The sequence below is a fragment of the Lithobates pipiens genome, unplaced genomic scaffold (assembly GCF_037356315.1).
Source record: "Lithobates pipiens isolate NorthernLeopardFrog02 unplaced genomic scaffold, aLitPip1_a1.2 Scaffold_28, whole genome shotgun sequence".
NCBI lineage: Eukaryota > Metazoa > Chordata > Amphibia > Anura > Ranidae > Lithobates > Lithobates pipiens.
Genome location: NW_027507789.1, coordinates 230212085 through 230230993, shown reverse-complemented (window position 1 = coordinate 230230993; position 18909 = coordinate 230212085). Strand labels below are relative to the sequence as shown.

At 47.4% G+C, this 18909-nt stretch overlaps 1 protein-coding gene across 3 annotated transcripts in view; it reads right to left on the bottom strand.

Moving 5' to 3' along the window:
- Window positions 1-90: 90 nt before the first annotated feature.
- Window positions 91-18909, bottom strand: part of LOC143936255 (uncharacterized) — a 39758-nt gene continuing 20939 nt past the window's right edge. For 2 of the 3 annotated variants that reach the window (XM_077460692.1, XM_077460691.1), the window contains 6 exons: window positions 18613-18710; window positions 11731-12248; window positions 9451-9525; window positions 9252-9335; window positions 8385-8771; window positions 91-1371 (listed from right to left, as the gene is read on the bottom strand). In XM_077460692.1, the coding sequence (XP_077316818.1) occupies window positions 1280-1371; window positions 8385-8771; window positions 9252-9335; window positions 9451-9525; window positions 11731-12248; window positions 18613-18710 (1254 nt within the window). In that variant the 3' untranslated portion in view covers window positions 91-1279. The remainder of the gene's footprint in view (window positions 1372-8384; window positions 8772-9251; window positions 9336-9450; window positions 9526-11730; window positions 12249-18612; window positions 18711-18909) is intronic. The other variant, XM_077460694.1, reaches the window with a different exon arrangement.

The following is an 18909-nucleotide window of genomic DNA, read 5'->3' as shown; positions in this document are numbered from 1 at the left end:
AAGGACAGAGGGGGTTGGGATATAATAGAGGGACGGGGGGATTGGGGTATAATAGAGAGGGGGGGTATCCAAATAAAGGACATCTGGAAGTTATGAAGATACAATCTTAATGTTTATTGAGTGAGGAGTATATAATATATAATACATGTGAAGTGAAAGTTGCTATTAAACAATAATACAATGAAATACCGATCTGCCTGGCTGCCCTTTCTATCCATCGATAGGTCTCATCCCTCTCCTGTGCCTCCCTCATAACCCGCCTCTGGATCTCTATGCCCTGTATATGACATGTACAGTAGATCCTCAGACAGGGGTATCTGGTGCTGAGGAGTTGGAGATATCACATGAGGACCCCTGAGCTCGGACAATGAGGGGGGGGGGATTATATGACATGAGGACCCCTGAGCTCGGACAATGAGGGGGGGGATTATATGACATGAGGACCCCTGAGCTCGGACAATGAGGGGGGGGGGAATTATATGACATGAGGACCCCTGAGCTCGGGCAATAGGGGGATTATATGACATGAGGACCCCTGAGCTCAGACAATGGGGGGGGATGACATGAGGACCCCTGAGCTCAGACAATGGGGGGGGGGATTATATGACATGAGGACCCCTGAGCTCGGACAATGGGGGGGATTATATGACATGGGGACCCCTGAGCTCGGACAATGGGGGGGGGGATTATATGACATGAGGACCCCTGAGCTCGGGCAATAGGGGGATTATATGACATGAGGACCACTGAGCTCGGACAATGGGGGGGAAATTATAGGACACGAGGACCCCTGAGCTCGGACAATGGGGGGGGGGGAAATTATATGACAGGAGGACCCCTGAGCTCGGACAATGGGGGGGGGGGGATTATAGGACATGAGGACCCCTGAGCTCGGGCAATAGGGGGATTATATGACATGAGGACCCCGGAACTCGGACAATGGGGGGGGAATTATAGGACATGAGCACTCCTGAGCTCGGACAACGGGGGGAATGGTATGGTGGAGAAGGTGCAGTCACAGGGGAGAGGACCTTTCTTGCAGCACTCGATTTATATGATGATCTCGAGGAGAAGATTTGTATCCTTTCTGGACGCTCTTTGTAGAAGAATGGAAATGCGTTTTTCCATGTTGGGGAGGCGGGGTTATAGGGATTGTAAAGAAAGAGGGGGGGGCTGGTCCGGGACAGTTTTTGGCCATCGTCACCCTCATTCATCTTCTTTTCTCGGCCAAACAGAAGACAGTTTATCGGTCATCGGGTTGTCGCTCGCTGTGCCAGTCTCAGTCAGGTGAGCTCTCCTCTGCAGGACTCTCCGGAACGCAGGCAGGCGAGGAAATGTCCGGAACTTCTGTAGATGCCTTCAACACCACTCCTGAAAGTTCAAGAGCACCAGTCACCACCACCTCAAACACCATGGTTCTGTGACATCATAATGACATAACCCACTACTGGCTGAGTGACCACATGATATTATAAAGTGGCAGTTTTCACTACACTGGCTGTGAGTGATCATGTGACAGCGGCAGCACTGTCACCACTAAAAGGAACACGCCAGCTAAGTGCTGCATTCAATTATGGTTAAAAAGCCAAATGCAAACTCACAGAAATATAAAATCAAAGCGCTCATCTGCAGCCAGGCCACGTTGGATGGAAGCCGACCACCACAAGAGCCGCTGGTGACAGCAAACCACGTGTTGTCGGCGAGGAAACCAAGTCCAGGAAATGAGGAGAGCCACTGGGGACACAGAGCAGGATGTGACATCACACCTGGGGCGGGTCAATTGCCACCACATCCTGCTCTGGGTCCCAAGAGAGTTGGGCCTTGCCCATCAACCAGGCTACCCGATTCTATTTGCGCCATCAATGGCATTGTGAAGATCTAGTCAGAATTATTGATTGAATGGGGTCTGTCCAATCGATTACTTCCCATCCAGCAACCTGGTGTAGTTGTGCTGCTAAAAAATACATTTTAGCATAGCAAGGCCCCCCCTCCCCCTCCTCTGGGAAGTTGTAATGTATGAAGTGTAATTCTAGCGTTTTGCCCCTTCCATAGCAAGATTCAAAACAGGGCGTCTATTTTTTTTAACCATTTAAGGGTGAATTGTGTAAGACTACTGTGGGGCCCACACCATTTGTTTATTAAATTTGCTCGCCCTACAACCTTAGTTTGGACCATACTTTACTCTTCATCTTATCTAATATGGGGGCTAGGTTATAATTAATATATTCCTTTAAATTTGAAGAGACCCTTATCCCTAAATATTTAAAGGATGTAACAACCTGTATCTTATGCTCTATTTGTGGTAAAGCCACTGTTAACTCATCAACGGGGAGTTGTACGGATTTCTCCCAATCAGGGGCGGACTGACCATTCGGGCACTGTCCGAGGGTCTCATGCCACTAAGGGGCCCCATCAGGGTTGCCAGCCTCAATAAAACAGGGAAAGTATGTAAAAATCAGAGTTTTTTAAAAAAAATCCCAAGATTATAGCTGCCCCGTGTGTGTGAGTGTGTGGTCCCATAATCTATTGCTCTGGGGCCCCATATTCTCCTATTGCCCGGGGGCCCTATGAGTTGTCAGTCCATCCCTTCTCCCAATTTATAACAACCCCCTACCAAAATTTTAATTCACCTTTATCACATATGTTAGGGATTGATCCGTCTCTCCCAAAAATAATAAGGCATCATCGGCGTATAATGACATTTTATTGGAATCTTCCTCCTCTCTCTCGAAGGCCCTGATAGCTGTGGTCTGTTCTATAGCCAATGGGAATAGTAACGGTGACAGCGGGCACCCCTGCCTGGTACCTCTGGTCAGAATAAAATGCTTTGATATTCCTCCATTTATCTGTATACATGCTCGTGGGGCTGTGTATAATAATTTGATCCACTTTACAAATCCTTTACCCAACCCGAATTTCTCCATAGCCTCCCATAGATATGCCCGCTTGATGCAATCAAATGCTTTGGCTGTGTCTAGCAATAATATGGCTCTGCTCCCTACATTATCTGATGGTATCTGTAGGTTTAAAAAAAAAAAAAAAAAAGGAGTCTTCTCCAGTTCGTGGTTGTGGGCCTACCCGGTATAAAACCCGGTTGGTCCACATGCACCAACTTATGTATGACCCTCTTTAGCCTATATGCCAAGATCTCAACATCAGAATTGAATAATGAAATTGGACGATAAGATTCTGGCAATAGATGGTCCTTGTCTGGCGTGGGTATTACTATGATGCAAATCATCATTCATGGTTCCAAGGAACTTAGATGCATGTGCGTGATCCGGTACATTCTGCAGTTCTGGCAACAAGACGTCCCCATGGCTTTTATAGATTTCTGATGGTAAGCCATCTAAGCCAGGTGCTTTCCCATTAGAGGAATCTGAAACTGCCCCAATTCATTCATCTAATGTTCAAGGTGCATCCATATATTCCCTTTCCTTATTTGAAATGGATGGTATTATAAAAGGATGCAAAAAAAATCTTTAAGTTCATTCTGATGATAAATGGCCTTACTCCGATATAGATCTCTATAAAAAGTAGTAAACGAGGATAGTATATCCTCTTGGCTATGGGAGATATTCCCATTTGATATGCGTATACAGGGTATGTCAGACTTAGCCGGGGATTTAGTAATATATGCTAACATTTTCCCCATTTTTCTCACCCGTCTCAAAATATTTACTCCTTGTTGAAGATTGTTCCCCTTCAGATTTTTCCATAGCTGGTCTTGTCTATAGAAGTTGTACATCTTTCCATATAGCTTGGTTTGCAGGTGTAGGATTCTGAACAAGGCCATTATTTTATGTCTGTCACCAAAAGGCAGCATTTTAACAATAAATGGGCGTATAAACTTTCCTGGAGGGGGGGTGGGGGACGGCATCCTATGAGCACGGTCGACAGAGAAGAAAGGGGAGAAATACTTTGTCAAAAATCCTCAACAGCCAATGTTTAATATTTTCTATAGCATTTCTTCCTTCCATCTGTTCTAGGAGGCCCAATATCCTGACATTATTTCTGCGTAACCCATTTTCTAAAGCATCCATGTAATTAGCGTGGTGTTTGGACTGTAAACCTTTTAGATCCCGTTGCATAAAGGTCAAAAGTATCTTCAACATTGCTTATTCTATCCTCCACAGAGGTTGTGCGTTCTCAAACTTTTTCCATATGGTGGTGTATAATGGTAACTTCCTCGCGTACATACTGAATTTGGTTTGATAGTGTGATTAATGTGGTATTGCATATCTGTACTGCTTGAAATACATCTTTTAAGGTTGGTTCTCCTCCCTGTGCATTTTGTATGCCATCTTTGATAACTGATTTACTTCCAGATCTCTTTTCCTCCTCTGTATAAACTTCCTTCCTCTAAACCACACAAACAACAAAGGACTCACGGTGAATTATCACAAAGCAATCTTCAAAGCTAAAAAGGATAATTTCTCAAATGCGATCTCAATGGCCTTAAACCGCCCTCGGAAACGGTTTAAAATAGTCGCTCAAATCGATGAACTTGGTATGCTTAGAGCCCCCAGAAAACAAAACCCAAGACTTCTGCAATGAATTATCAGATTTTTTCATCAACAAAATCGAAACCATGAGGAAAAGAATTCATCAGAAAAAAAAAATAAAAATAAAAATAAAAAATAAAACAAACACAGCCAAACTCAGTCAACAGAAGCAAAAAGATATCTACACCAACATCCCACAACCGCCGAAGTTTTCTCTGACCCCAATTACCGCGGACATTACTAAAAACCATCATCAAAAACTTTTGAGACAGTACATCACCAATTACCATCATCCCCACAAAACTCCTGAAAGAATGCTCAAACATCGTGGCTCCCACTATAACCCACCTCATAAATCAGTCGTTTAAAGAAGGGATTGTTCCGGGTGCCCGCAAACAAGGCATTGTCAAACCTCTGCTAAAGAAACCCAACCTCGACCCTCAGGACCCGAACAACCGCAGGCCGATAACAAGCCTCAACACCATCTCCAAGATCATGGAGAAAGCGGTAGTTCAACAGATACAACACCACCTGGATACACACAAACTCCTGGACCCGCTGCAATCAGGCTTCCGCCCGGGCCAATAAACAGAAACAGCACTCCTCAAGATATGGGACGACGCCCTCGAAGCAGCAGATGACGGAGATTCATGCCTCCTGGTACTGTTGGACCTCAGTGCAGTGTTTCATACAGTGGACCACAATACTCTACTCATCCGCCTCACATAAGTAGCAGGAGCCTTAGATTCAGATCTTCAATGGTTCGCATCCTTCCTAGGAAATCGTTCTACAGTGAAACTAGGAGAATTCACCTCTGAAACCCAGGCAGTCACTGCGGAGTCCTTCAAGGATCGCCCTTGTCGCCAGTGCTCTTCAACATATACATCCACCCACTCCTCAATATCATCAGATCATCAGACCTCTGCTTCCACTCATATGCTGACGACACGCAACTTTACTTTTGTATCACTGGACAAAAAGACCATCATCAGCAACTAGAAAATTGCCTCGCTCTGATTAAAGACTGAATGACCACCAACTCCCTCAAACTCAACAAATCAAAAACAGAGCTTCTCATCCTCCACGCAAACCATAATTCCCGAACCAAGATCTCCTGGACACCCCCCACCATTTTTGGGCAGACCATCTCCCCAAAGACCAAGGCAAAGAGTCTCGGGGTCACTTTTGACTTGCAAATGTCAATGGATGCCCAAATAGGAGCCATAGTCAGTGACTCTAACCATCTGCTCCGCCTGCTACGCAGACTCATCCCTTTCATCCCAAAGAAGCACAAAGCAGTGGTAGTTGGAACAATCATTAATTCACGACTGGACTACGCAAACTCGCTTTACATAGGATTACCAACTTGCGTGCTTTCAACTTATCCAAAACACGGCGGCAAGGCTGATAACAGGGAAAAAAACCCTGGGAATCCATCTCTCCTTCACTGAGGAACCTACACTGGCTAACCGTAACGAATCTGATCACATTCAAGACCCTCTGCCTCACCCACAAACGCATGCATGGAGACGCTCCTCAATACCTATTCGAGAAAATAAATCATTACACACCAAATCGCAGTCTTCAATCCTCTAACCAAGACCTCCTCCTCATTCCCAAATCTCGGTACAAATCAAAGGGGGAATGGAGATTCGCTGTCCAAGGACCACGGCTATGGAACGCTCTACCAACCAACATCCACATGGAAGAAAACCTCCAGGTCTTCAGGAAAAAACTCAAGACCTTCCTCTTCTAGAAGCTGGACAACAAAGCTCCGCACAGCGCCTTGATGCGATTCAGTTCGCATTGTGCGCTATACAAATTATTCATTCATTCATTGCTGTGTATTCCAGAGTCTGCTCCTGATGATCTTGCTTTTCCATTATGTGTACCAGTGATTGATGTGTGTGTTGTATTGCTGAAGCTTCGGTAGTCATTATTCCTGGAGGGTTTTTCTGCTTCTCCCCTGAATTTTTATCTTTTGGCAATATTTTTTGGGAGGAAGACTCATAACTGTCCTTGATATTCTGGGCCGTCATTATTCCCTCCCCCCGTGCCTTCTCTGCATAGCTCTATTAACCACTTGCCGACCACTGCACCCTGATATAAGTTGGCACAATGGCAGCAGTGGGCAAATGTACGTCCCCTTTAAGAGCCGGGGATAGCAGGTGCGTGCGCGCCACGTACAGCGTGACCACAATGTCCTCCGCTATCCCGGGGCAATCGTGTCACAGAGCCTCAAAACTGGATTTTTTTTTTTACCAAAAATGGGTAGAAGAATACATATCATCCTAAACTGAGGAAAAAAAAATGTTTTATATATTTTTGGGGGATATTTATTAGCGCAAAAAATATTGTTTTTTTTGAAAATTGTCGCTCTTTTTTTGTTTATAGCACAAAAATGAAAAACCACAAAAGGTGATCAAATACCACCAAAAGAAAGCTCTATTTGTGGGAAAAAATGGACATCAATTTTGCTTGGGTTCAACGTTGCACGACCGCGCAATTGTCCGTTAAATCGCCGCAGTGCCGAATCGCAAAAAGTGCTCTGGTCAGGCCGTTAATGATCCCTAGCCTAGTGGCTTGAAAATTTCAGGTACTGCAAATAATTCAAATATACAGATATTATAAGTGATTCAGATATTTCAAATTACGATGATATTTTAAGAACTTTCATATATTTCAGATATTTTTCCGGTATTTCAAATATTTCGGGAATTTCAGATCTCTGCGTTCTTTCAAATATTTTCTCACTTTTCAGGTATTTCTGCTACTTCAAATATCAAACTTTTCATATATTCCCGATACCCTCAGATACTTCCAGCATTTCAAATACTTCAAGCAGTGTGACCATCTTAAATGCTCCAAAATATTTTGCAAGAAAAAAATAAAAAATAGGTGCAAAGAAATGCAGTAGCAATGTTCCTGCATATAAATCAGCACAGTTCCACAGAGTTGTTCCTGCATATAAATCACCACATTTCCACAGAGTTGTTCCTGCATATAAATCACCACATTTCCACAGAGTTGTTCCTGCATATAAATCATCACATTTCCACAGAGTTTTTACAGAGAATTACACGGGTTCTGAGGCTGATTAAATGCAGATAAGACACCAAGTGGGTTTAATTACCATCTTATTCAGCCACAGAACCCGTGTAATTCATATGTGTTTGGGTTTAAAGGGATGAGGTGGTAACAATACTGAGAGTGCCAAGCGTACAAATCAGAGCTCAGGGCACGGGGCACAGAGCATGGGGTTGGGGTGTGGGAGACCCGCCAAATATTCACACTGGGATTTACAGCGACGTACAACAGCTCACTTCAGTCTCCCTCCGACTTATCACATCACACATCGCATATCGCATCATGCATCGCATCACATACCGCATCGCATCACACATTGCACCACATTGCATCGCATCACATCAAATCGCATCAGACATCACGCTCTTTCTCCCTCTATCCCCACAACGCTCCACGTCCCAGCCTCCAGCCCCCTGCACTGGTATACCTGCCCTCAGCTGATATCAGGCTAGCAATCAGCAGGTCGGGTCAGGAGCTAATCCAGCACACATCCGCTCACATTGAAGCACTCTTTAATTTGATGTTTGACCGCTGTCACCCCATATTGTTACATACAGGAAGGGGGCGCACTGTCTGTAGCATGCAGTGAAGAGAACCTGTCGTGTATTCTTTAGAAGTCTATCAATGTGACAGAATAATGAAAACAAAAAAGTTAGTTTGACACCCAAAGCGATGAGGAGACTTTCCGCATAGTGCTGTCCCTGTAGCATGTTATGGCGTACAGTTCAGTGATGTCACCAGGCAATCTGAGAAAAAAAAAAAAAAAAAGGTTCTCTATGGTAACAAACTGACCTGAGATGTCTGAGGTTGGGGGGTCGTACAATTGAAGGTGACTCAGGGTGGTGCGTTGCTGCTCCTCCTCCGCTGTGCATTGCTCCTCCTCCCCTGTCGCGGTGCGTTGCTGCTCCTTCTCCCCCGCTGTGCGTTGCTGCTCCTCCCCTGCCGCGGTGTATTGCTGCTCCTCCTCCCCCGCGGTGCATTGCTGCTCCTCCTCCACCGCGGTGCATTGCTGCTCCTCCTCCCCCGCGGTGCATTGCTGCTCCTCCTCCCCCGCGGTGCATTGCTGCTCCTCCTCCCCCGCGGTGCATTGCTGCTCCTCCTCCTCCTCCCCTGCCGCGGTGCATTGCTGCTCCTCCTCCCCTGCGGTGCATTGCTGCTCTTCCCCCACTGCGGTGCGCTCTGCAGACACCAGAGGGAACAACTTTAGTAAGGTCCCTTATCACCCTGAATACACGGCCATTGTTCTCTCATCATTTCCCCAATTCTGACACAACCAGAACAGGAGAGAAGGTGACCCGCATACACATCCAGGTCTTCCTAATTGTTTCATTGGGGATAGTAAAGGCAGGACTAATCACCGGACACGAGCAGGTTGTCTGCTCTATATACACCTTCATTGGTAGCCGATTATTGCTCCTGGATCAGTGCTGGGACAAGGTCAAACACAAAAAGGTTAAAGTGTACTGCACTCCTCCATAACTCGGTTTTTGTGCCCACTTCTGATGAAGTGCCCAAGGCAGCTGCCTGTCCTGCCTATCCCTCTGTCCAGCCCTGGTCTGGATATCTCTATACACAGCCCGGGGGAAGGTCTGTGCACCAGGTAGCAAATCCGAGTACAGGATGGGGATGGGGCTGGGGCACAGGGGTCTTCTGTATTACCTGAATAAACAGTTAAGTTCATGGCCTGTGGGCGAGGAACGTCATAGATGTCATCATCATCGGAACTCTGGTCGCTGTTCTCACCTAAGACAGAGAAAATATATATGATTCAGAGGGGTCTTCAGGTCCCATATTGCATCCCCCCCAGTCAAGACATATATGGATGTCTGGTAAAACCCATCTATGTTATTCCTCTTACCAGTGTAGAGTGGCTGCTCAGAGCAGAGGAATTGTAGAAGGACATTTGCTGCATCAGGACCACCACCATCAATCCCTACAGAGAGAGGAGAGCAGACATCATACACCGAACAGGGCCAATGTGGGGCTTCCTGAGAAAGGATCACTGGGGTTTATGGGGTCTGTACTTGGACCCATTGCACACTTTGTTGACAGCCGGTGATTATACTGATATGCACAGTGCGGTTTTATGTATAATAAACGTTCTAAATAATAAATGTTCAGTGATTTCTACACTTTGAGGAGCGTAGATTTGTTTACTTTTTGCATGATTTTTGAGATGGATCTGGAGGTGAGGAGCAGAGAGATGGGTCTGGAGGCGAGAAGCAGAGAGACGGGTCTGGAGGCGAGAAGCAGAGAGATGGGTCTGGAGGTGAGGTGAGTAGAGAGATGGGTCTGGAGGTGAGGTGAGTAGAGAGATGGGTCTGGAGGTGAGGTGAGTAGAGAGATGGGTCTGGAGGTGAGGTGAGTAGAGAGATGGGTCTGGAGGTGAGGTGAGTAGAGAGATGGGTCTGGAGGTGAGGTGAGTAGAGAGATGGGTCTGGAGGTGAGGTGAGTAGAGAGATGGGTCTGGAGGTGAGGTGAGTAGAGAGATGGATCTGGGGGTGAGGAGCAGAGAGATGGGTCTGGAGGTGAGGTGAGTAGAGAGATGGGTCTGGAGGTGAGGTGAGTAGAGAGATGGGTCTGGAGGTGAGGTGAGTAGAGAGATGGGTCTGGAGGTGAGGTGAGTAGAGAGATGGGTCTGGAGGTGAGGTGAGTAGAGAGATGGGTCTGGAGGTGAGGTGAGTAGAGAGATGGGTCTGGAGGTGAGGTGAGTAGAGAGATGGGTCTGGAGGTGAGGTGAGTAGAGAGATGGGTCTGGAGGTGAGGTGAGTAGAGAGATGGGTCTGGAGGTGAGGTGAGTAGAGAGATGGGTCTGGAGGTGAGGTGAGTAGAGAGATGGGTCTGGAGGTGAGGTGAGTAGAGAGATGGGTCTGGAGGTGAGGTGAGTAGAGAGATGGGTCTGGAGGTGAGGTGAGTAGAGAGATGGATCTGGAGGTGAGGTGAGTAGAGAGATGGGTCTGGAGGTGAGGTGAGTAGAGAGATGGGTCTGGAGGTGAGGTGAGTAGAGAGATGGGTCTGGAGGTGAGGTGAGTAGAGAGATGGGTCTGGAGGTGAGGTGAGTAGAGAGATGGGTCTGGAGGTGAGGTGAGTAGAGAGATGGGTCTGGAGGTGAGGCGAGTAGAGAGATGGGTCTGGAGGTGAGGTGAGTAGAGAGATGGGTCTGGAGGTGAGGTGAGTAGAGAGATGGGTCTGGAGGTGAGGTGAGTAGAGAGATGGGTCTGGAGGTGAGGTGAGTAGAGAGATGGATCTGGGGGTGAGGAGCAGAGAGATGGGTCTGGAGGTGAGGTGAGTAGAGAGATGGGTCTGGAGGTGAGGTGAGTAGAGAGATGGGTCTGGAGGTGAGGTGAGTAGAGAGATGGGTCTGGAGGTGAGGAGCAGAGAGATGGGTCTGGAGGTGAGGTGAGTAGAGAGATGGATCTGGAGGCGAGGTGAGTAGAGAGATGGATCTGGAGGTGAGGAGCAGAGAGATGGAGCTGGAGGTGAGGAGCAGAGAGATGGGTCTGGAGGTGAGGAGCAGAGATGGAGCTGGAGGTGAGGAGTAGAGAGATGGGTCTGGAGGTGAGGTGAGGAGCAGAGAGATGGGTCTGGAGGTGAGGAGCAGAGAGATGGGTCTGGAGGTGAGGAGCAGAGATGGAGCTGGAGGTGAGGAGTAGAGAGATGGGTCTGGAGGTGAGGCGAGTAGAGAGATGGATCTGGGTGTCATCAGCATAGAGATGCATTGAAAGGTTGGCCCAGGGAGGAGGTGTGCAGGTAGAATAAAAGGGTTCCAAGGATGGACACAGCCTGGGGGCCCCATACAAAGAAGAATAGAAGAGGAGGTGGTAGAGTTGTCGGTGACACGGATGCAGCTCTTAGGTAGGTAGGAGAACCAGCAGAGCAGAGTCTGGGAGGCCGAGAGAGACTACCCCTAGACTGATCAGTGAGCCGGAAGAGCGACTGACAGTTCTCCTGGCTCATTACTGGGAAAGAACCTCGGGACCCAAACAACGGGCCCTAGTGGGGGGTCAGCACTACATGTCTATGGAACAGAAGGAAGCAAAATGTAAATGCTACAATAACTTGGGATGGAGCCGATAGCGGTTATGTGTGCAGTGTTGGTGTAAACAGCAGTGCTGGACGTCCTCACTTATATGCTTACCAGCAGTCTGTTCTGCTCCTGGAGGCTGTTCAGAGATGTCATCGGTGACCACCACAGGCTGACCATCGTCTTTCATAGTGTTTCCATCGGTGACCACCACAGGCTGACCATCATCTTTCATAGTGTTTCCATCGGTGACCACCACAGGCTGACCATCGTCTTTCATAGTGTTTCCATTGGTGACCACCACAGGCTGACCATCATCTTTCATAGTGTTTCCATCGGTGACCACCACAGGCTGACCATCATCTTTCATAGTGTTTCCATCGGTGACCACCACAGGCTGACCATCGTCTTTCATAGTGTTTCCATTGGTGACCACCACAGGCTGACCATCATCTTTCATAGTGTTTCCATCGGTGACCACCACAGGCTGACCATCGTCTTTCATAGCGTTCTCATTGGTGACCACCACAGGCTGACCGTCGTCTTTCATAGCGTTCTCATTGGTGACCACCACAGGCTTATCGTCTTTGGAGGAGAAGCTGAACTTCTTGATCAGTTGTGGGATGTCGTACCTACAATGAGGCCTCATTGGTCAGTGCTGAGTCTATCAGGGAATGTGAGTGTTAGACTCAGAATTTATATCACTTTAAATGGTGAGCCAGAGCTCTCTTCCCCCCAAAATGATGGTATTACAGAAACACACTGACAGACCTAGCTGGGACCGAGGCTCTTGGAGGGGACAGAATGCGACCCTCTTGCCTTGTGATTATGGGCCCTGGCATTTGGGGGAAGGGTGCTCTTTGTGAGCCGTATGCCTGGGGACCCCTGAGGTGGTGTTACTTGGATTCAGATTCATGTCCCCCCCCCCCCCCCCCAAGACACACAGACTGTCTGGATATGTATTTGCCATGTTAGCAATAGACTGAATCATACTGTGGGGACACAAACTCTTAGATGCTAATATCATCAACTCCAGCCACCTGTCTGTCTTGTATAATGTAAATGAGTCTAGTCTGGCTTGACACAGATTCTAAAGAGTATTTCACCTATTGTTTTGTTGTTTGTGCTAATTAACCTGCAATTGAATTGTTAGTGAGCTAGGAGCCGAAAAGTCTTATCCCTCAGTCAACTAGCCTGAGTGTTGATTTAGATAATTAGCTCATGCTAATTAGGTTAGGTTTTAGTCACCCCGCTGTATATATTTTGTGTGAGATCTCAAATAAAGGTTATTTCTGGTGTACTTCAAGATTCTACAAGCTATTTTCGGCTAGACTTGTATTCATTGCAGCTATGAGAATATATCTCTCTGATAGTCAGATTGGAGGAAGGGGGATATACTGACGGAAGCACTCAATCGGAGTGTGGGATCGGATCCGTCACACACACATTGTACATTATATACTACTATAATAGAGTGGATTATACAAGCATTTTAGGGTAGGGCTTATATTGCAGCCCTCCTGGAAGATAACGCTAGGTCTTATTTTCAGGGTAGGTCATGGTATACAGCGGGTAAAATAAGTATTGAAGCCATCACCATTTCTCTAGGTAAATCTATTGCTAAAGGTGATGGTGACATGAAATGTTCCCCAAAAGTCGGGGACAACCTATCCAATCCATACAAAAAGACACCAAAACAAATCTGATCAGAAAAGTTGTGTAATAAAATGGAAGGACGCAGGGAAAGTATTGAACCCGCCATCTGAAATGTATTTAATACTTGGTACAAAGTCCTTTGTTGGTAATGACGGCTTCAAGACGCAGAGTCCTGTATGGACAAACGAGTCCCATGCGTTGCTCAGGTGTGATTTTGGACCATTCTTCAGATCTTGAAGGCTCCGTGGGCCTCTTCTATGAACTCTGATCTTTAGTGCTTTCCATAGACTTTCTATTGGATACAAATCAGGTGATTGGCTGGGCCGACCTAGCAACTTTATTTTCTTTCTCCTTGGCTTTGTTTGGGATCGATGTCCTCCTGGGATGTCCTCCTGGGGTGTCCTCCCGTGGTGTCCTCCTGGGGTGTCCTCCCGGGATGCCCTCCGGGGGTGTTCTCCCGGGGGTGTTCTCCGGGGGGTGTCCTCCCGGGGGTGTCCTCCCGGGGGTGTCCTCCCGGGATGCCATCCTGGGATGCCATCCTGGGGTGTCCTCCTGGGATGCCCGCTCTCGTTTCATCTTCATCATCCTGGTAGATGGCTGCATATTTTTATCACCATTCATCCTTCCTTCAATGATATGAAGTTTGCCAGTACCGTATGCTGAAAAAGCCCCGCCCACACCATGATGTTCCCGCCTCCAAACCTCACCGTTGGTATGGGGGGTGTTTATTTGGGGTGATGTGACCTCCAAACATGGGGTGTATTATTATTATGGCATCCAAAGAGTTCCATTTTGGTCTCCTCTGAGCTGACTATATTCTCCCCGTATTTCACAGCCTTGTCTAAATGTTGTGCAGCAAACTTTACCCGAGCTTCACCATGCTTCTTCAGCAATGGAGTGTTGTGTGGTGAACGTGACTACAGGCCTTGGCGGGTGAGGGCATTACTTATTGTGTACCTGCTAATTTCAGGTCTTTGTGAAGCTCTCCACAAGTGGCCCTTGGCTCAACTTTTCTGATAATTCTTTTCACTCCTCTGTCAGAAATATTGTGAGGAGCACCTGGCCGTGGCCGGTTTATGGTGAAATTTTGTTCTTTCCACTTCCAGATTATGGACCCAACAGTGCTCACTGGAACATTCAGTTTAGAAATCCTTCTGTAACCAATGCCATCAGTATGTTTTGCAACAATAAGGTTGCGAAGGTCTTGAGAGAGCCCTTTTCTTTTACCCATAATAAGATGTTTGTTGTGTGACACCTTGGTAATGAGACACCTTTTTATAGGCCATCAGGTGAGACTGAACCCGCTGATATTAATTTGCACAGACAAGGGGTAGGATTGCCAATTACTGATAGATTTCAGCTGGTGTCTTAGCTTTCCAAGCCTTTTTGCACCTCCCTTTCTTCACGTGTTCAATACTTTTTCTGTCTACTCGAATTTTATTACACACAACTTCATTTCTGATCGGATTTGTTTTGGTGTCTTTGTATGGATGGATTGGATGGGTTGTTCCCGACATGTCAACATCACCTTTACCAATAGATTTACCTAGAGAAATGGTGACGGATCAATACTTATTTTACCCGCTGTATATGACACTTTGGGGGAGATTTACTAAAACTGGAGAGTGAAAAGTCGAAAGTGAAAAGTCGCAACGTTACGCAAAAACCAATCAGCTTCCAGTATTTACTGTAAAGGCTCAACTGAACAGGCTGAAGTTAGAAGCTGATTGGCTCCCATGCAGAGCTGCCCCGGGTTCTGAGTGCTCCAGTGTTAGTAAATTCGGCCCTTTTTTTGTTCTCAGACATGAGATATGGAGACGTCCGGAACAATGACCTTTTATCTGGGTAACCCCTTCCGCACAAATACTGCGGCAGGGCGGCCCTCCTGCGTACGCACCTGTACGTGATTTCCTGCACCAGGTCTGGGGCACATGCGGCGACCCACTTCTGCTGTAATTGGACACATCGGGAGCCAATCAGCAGGTCTGGCAGACCCAATGTTCGCCGGCACCCAGTGATCGTTCTCAGGCCAGAGAGGAAAATTGAGATCTTGTGTTTCTGCTAAGCAGGAACACGGATCTCTGTCTTCCCACAGTTAAAGCACCTCCCCACAGGTGACAACCACTCCCCTAGGAGCACATTTATCCCTTTGATCGCCCCTGATGTTACCAGCAGGTAACTACCTACTTGGTAACATAAGTTTAGCAGCTCCCGCCCTCTGTCCCCATCTGCAACTCCATCCCCCACCCAGCTGATAGGATGACAGAGGTCTGGGGCGGGAGACCTGAGAGAATAGACACAGGCCGATAACCGTCTCTGCCATGCCGAAGGGGAAGCAGAGATTGGAAGGGGCTCTGTGTTGTTAAAGAGGAAATGGGACACAATGACTGCAAGGGGCACTGTGATGGGGGCAATGATTGCAAGGGGCACTGTGATGGGGGCAATGACTGCAAGGGGCACTGTGATGGGGGCAATGACTGCAAGGGGCACTGTGATGGGGGCAATGACTGCAAGGGGCACTGTGATGGGGGCAATCACTGCAAGGGGCACTGTGATGGGGGCCCACACTACCCTAACAATACAAACTGTAAACAGGACTAGAATTACCATAGCTAAGGAACAACCAACATACATAATGCTAATCCACACATAGCAACTAATAGTTGACAGTGATCTCATTATCACTAATTAACTAGTCACTTAAACCAGCCTATGTGCCCAGGCCATACAGCCCCCCACCCTGGATACAAAGTACATTACACATTATTATAAGAACACATAACATCCCACTATGCTTCCATAAGGTAAAGCGTTCACAGTATTAATCACATTTCCAAGAGATGAGCAGACAGGCAGGAACAATAGGTGACTCAATTAACAATGGGAATGCACACCTAGGAAGCACACAATGGGAGAGTACAAAAATCGTATTTCCTGCACAGGTCCACAGACTATATCAGGAGACCCTGGTATCAAGAGACCCCGGTATCAGGAGACCCCGGTATCAGGAGACCCCGGTATCAGGAGACCCCGGTATCAGGAGACCCCGGTATCAGAAGACCCCGGTATCAGGAGACCCCGGTATCAGGTTGCTCTGAGCTGATCATATTAACAGTCTCACAGACTATAGAAGTCATTGTTGGTTTGGGTATAGAGATCCCAAATTGGGAACTGGGGGACCCAGATACATGAGTGTGTGTGTTATGGGGAGACATGGACTTGAATCTAAAGCAAGACCACTCCAAGGGTCCCCCAGACACACCCCTCCCAAGAATAGAGCCCCCTTATAAGCCAGGGCCCATAGTCAGTATGCAAGCGGCCACCCTGCAGTCCCCTCCAAAAGCCCCTGTATTGGTTGGGTCTGTCAAAGGGGGGCCAATGACTTCAGTGGTCACTGTGATGGGGGCCCGTGACTGTGAAGGGTGGCTATGACTACAAGGATATACTGTGATATAAAGGGGACAACACTGTAAAGGGTCCCTATAATCATTAAAGTGTAGTTCCCTTTAGATCACAGTGCCCCTTTACCGCTTTAAAAAGGGGGACTGCGATATAAAAAGGGGGACTGCGATATAAAGGGGGACTGCGATATAAAGGGGAACTGCGATATAAAGGGGAACTGCGATATAAAGGGGGACTGCGATATAAAGGGGGACTGCGATATAAAGGGGGACTGCGATATAAAGGGGAACTGCGATATAAAGGGGGACTGCGATATAAAGGGGGACTGCGATATAAAGGGGGACAGTGGACATTGATATAAAGGGGGACTGTGATATAAAGGGGGACTGTGGACATTGATATAAAGGGGGACTGTGGACATTGATATAAAGGGGGACTGTGGACATTGATATAAAGGGGGACTGTGATATAAAGGGGGACAGTGGACATTGATATAAAGGGGGACTGTGATATAAAGGGGGACTGTGGACATTGATATAAAGGGGGACTGCGGACATTGATATAAAGGGGGACTGTGGACATTGATATAAAGGGGGGTGGTGAGACTCCATGAACAAGTCCTCCTCACCCCCCCTCAACTCCTCCAGTCCATGGAAAAATTGGCTACACCAAAAGCAGTCCCTGGTGCCAAAAAGGTTGGGGGCGGCTGGGTTATACAGTCGCCTACAGGAGGACTGAACTCTGATAAACAAAGCTCTGTAGGGCAGCCCAGGAGGAGGACGGCTCCTCCTACCAGCGTGCCTCAGTTGGTAGTAAAGCAGTATGGAAAGTATGATCACAAACACAGAGGGGTGGGACCAGAGCCCCTCAATGGGGCGGCTCCGGACAATTGTTTTTTTTTTTGGGGGGGGGGGGGATGTGCTTGGAGTATAAGTAGGGAAGCCCCTATATCTGAATCCTGATGTGCATTGCACGCTGCCTGCCATGGGCTTGTCGGCGTGGCCAGAAATGGGCGGTGGTCAACAAAGTGGGTGTTGCCTTACCAGGTGACGCCGAGCAGGACGGTCATCAATATTGGAAAGAGCAGAAATGATTTCTGTGGTTTGGGATATTTTATCTGCTCACATATGGATATAAAGGGATGAGTGTCGTGTGTGCCGTGTGTGTGTCATGTGTGCTGTGTCATGTGTGTCATGTGTGCTGTGTCATGTGTGTCATGTGTGTGTGTCATGTGTGTCATGTGTGTGTGTCATGTGTGTCATGTGTGTGTGTCATGTGTGTCATGTGTGTGTGTCATGTGTGTCATGTGTGTGTGTCATGTGTGTCATGTGTGTGTGTCATGTGTGTCATGTGTGTGTGTCATGTGTGTCATGTGTGTGTGTCATGTGTGTCATGTGTGTGTGTCATGTGTGTCATGTGTGTGTGTCATGTGTGTCATGTGTGTGTGTCATGTGTGTCATGTGTGCTGTGTCATGTGTGTCATGTGTGCTGTGTCATGTGTGTCATGTGTGCTGTGTCATGTGTGTCATGTGTGCTGTGTCATGTCTGTCATGTGTGCTGTGTCTGTCATGTGTGCTGTGTCTGTCATGTGTGCTGTGTCTGTCATGTGTGCTGTGTCTGTCATGTGTGCTGTGTCTGTCATGTGTGCTGTGTCTGTCATGTGTGCTGTGTCTGTCATGTGTGCTGTGTCTGTCATGTGTGCTGTGTCTGTCATGTGTGCTGTGTCATGTGCCATGTGCACCACGTATGTTATGTGTCCTGTGCGTCGTCCATCTTTGTTTCTGGCAGACGGATGAGGAAAGTCTCTCCCGGAGTTGCAGTCAATAAACTTTCATTGCAGTGATTGGACGGCTGTGATTGGCTGGGTGTTCTTTGTACTGCACACAGGACTATGTCAGAGCTATACAGAGGGATGATAAGAAGTGAAGAATGGGGTACCAGGTACAGGAGGATTTGTATCGGCCGGGTCCGGGCAGCTGCATGGATTTCCACAGGATTTGTACCCAAACGTCTCGCAGTTCTGCAGACTCAGCGCTCTGAAAGACATAAATATATATACCTGTATATAAGAACACAGCGTACACCCCTCCGCAGTACTGTATACAAGAACACAGCGTACACCCCTCCGCAGTACTGTATATAAGAACACAGCATACACCCCTCCGCAGTACTGTATACAAGAACACAGCGTACACCCCTCCGCAGTACTGTATATAAGAACACAGCATACACCCC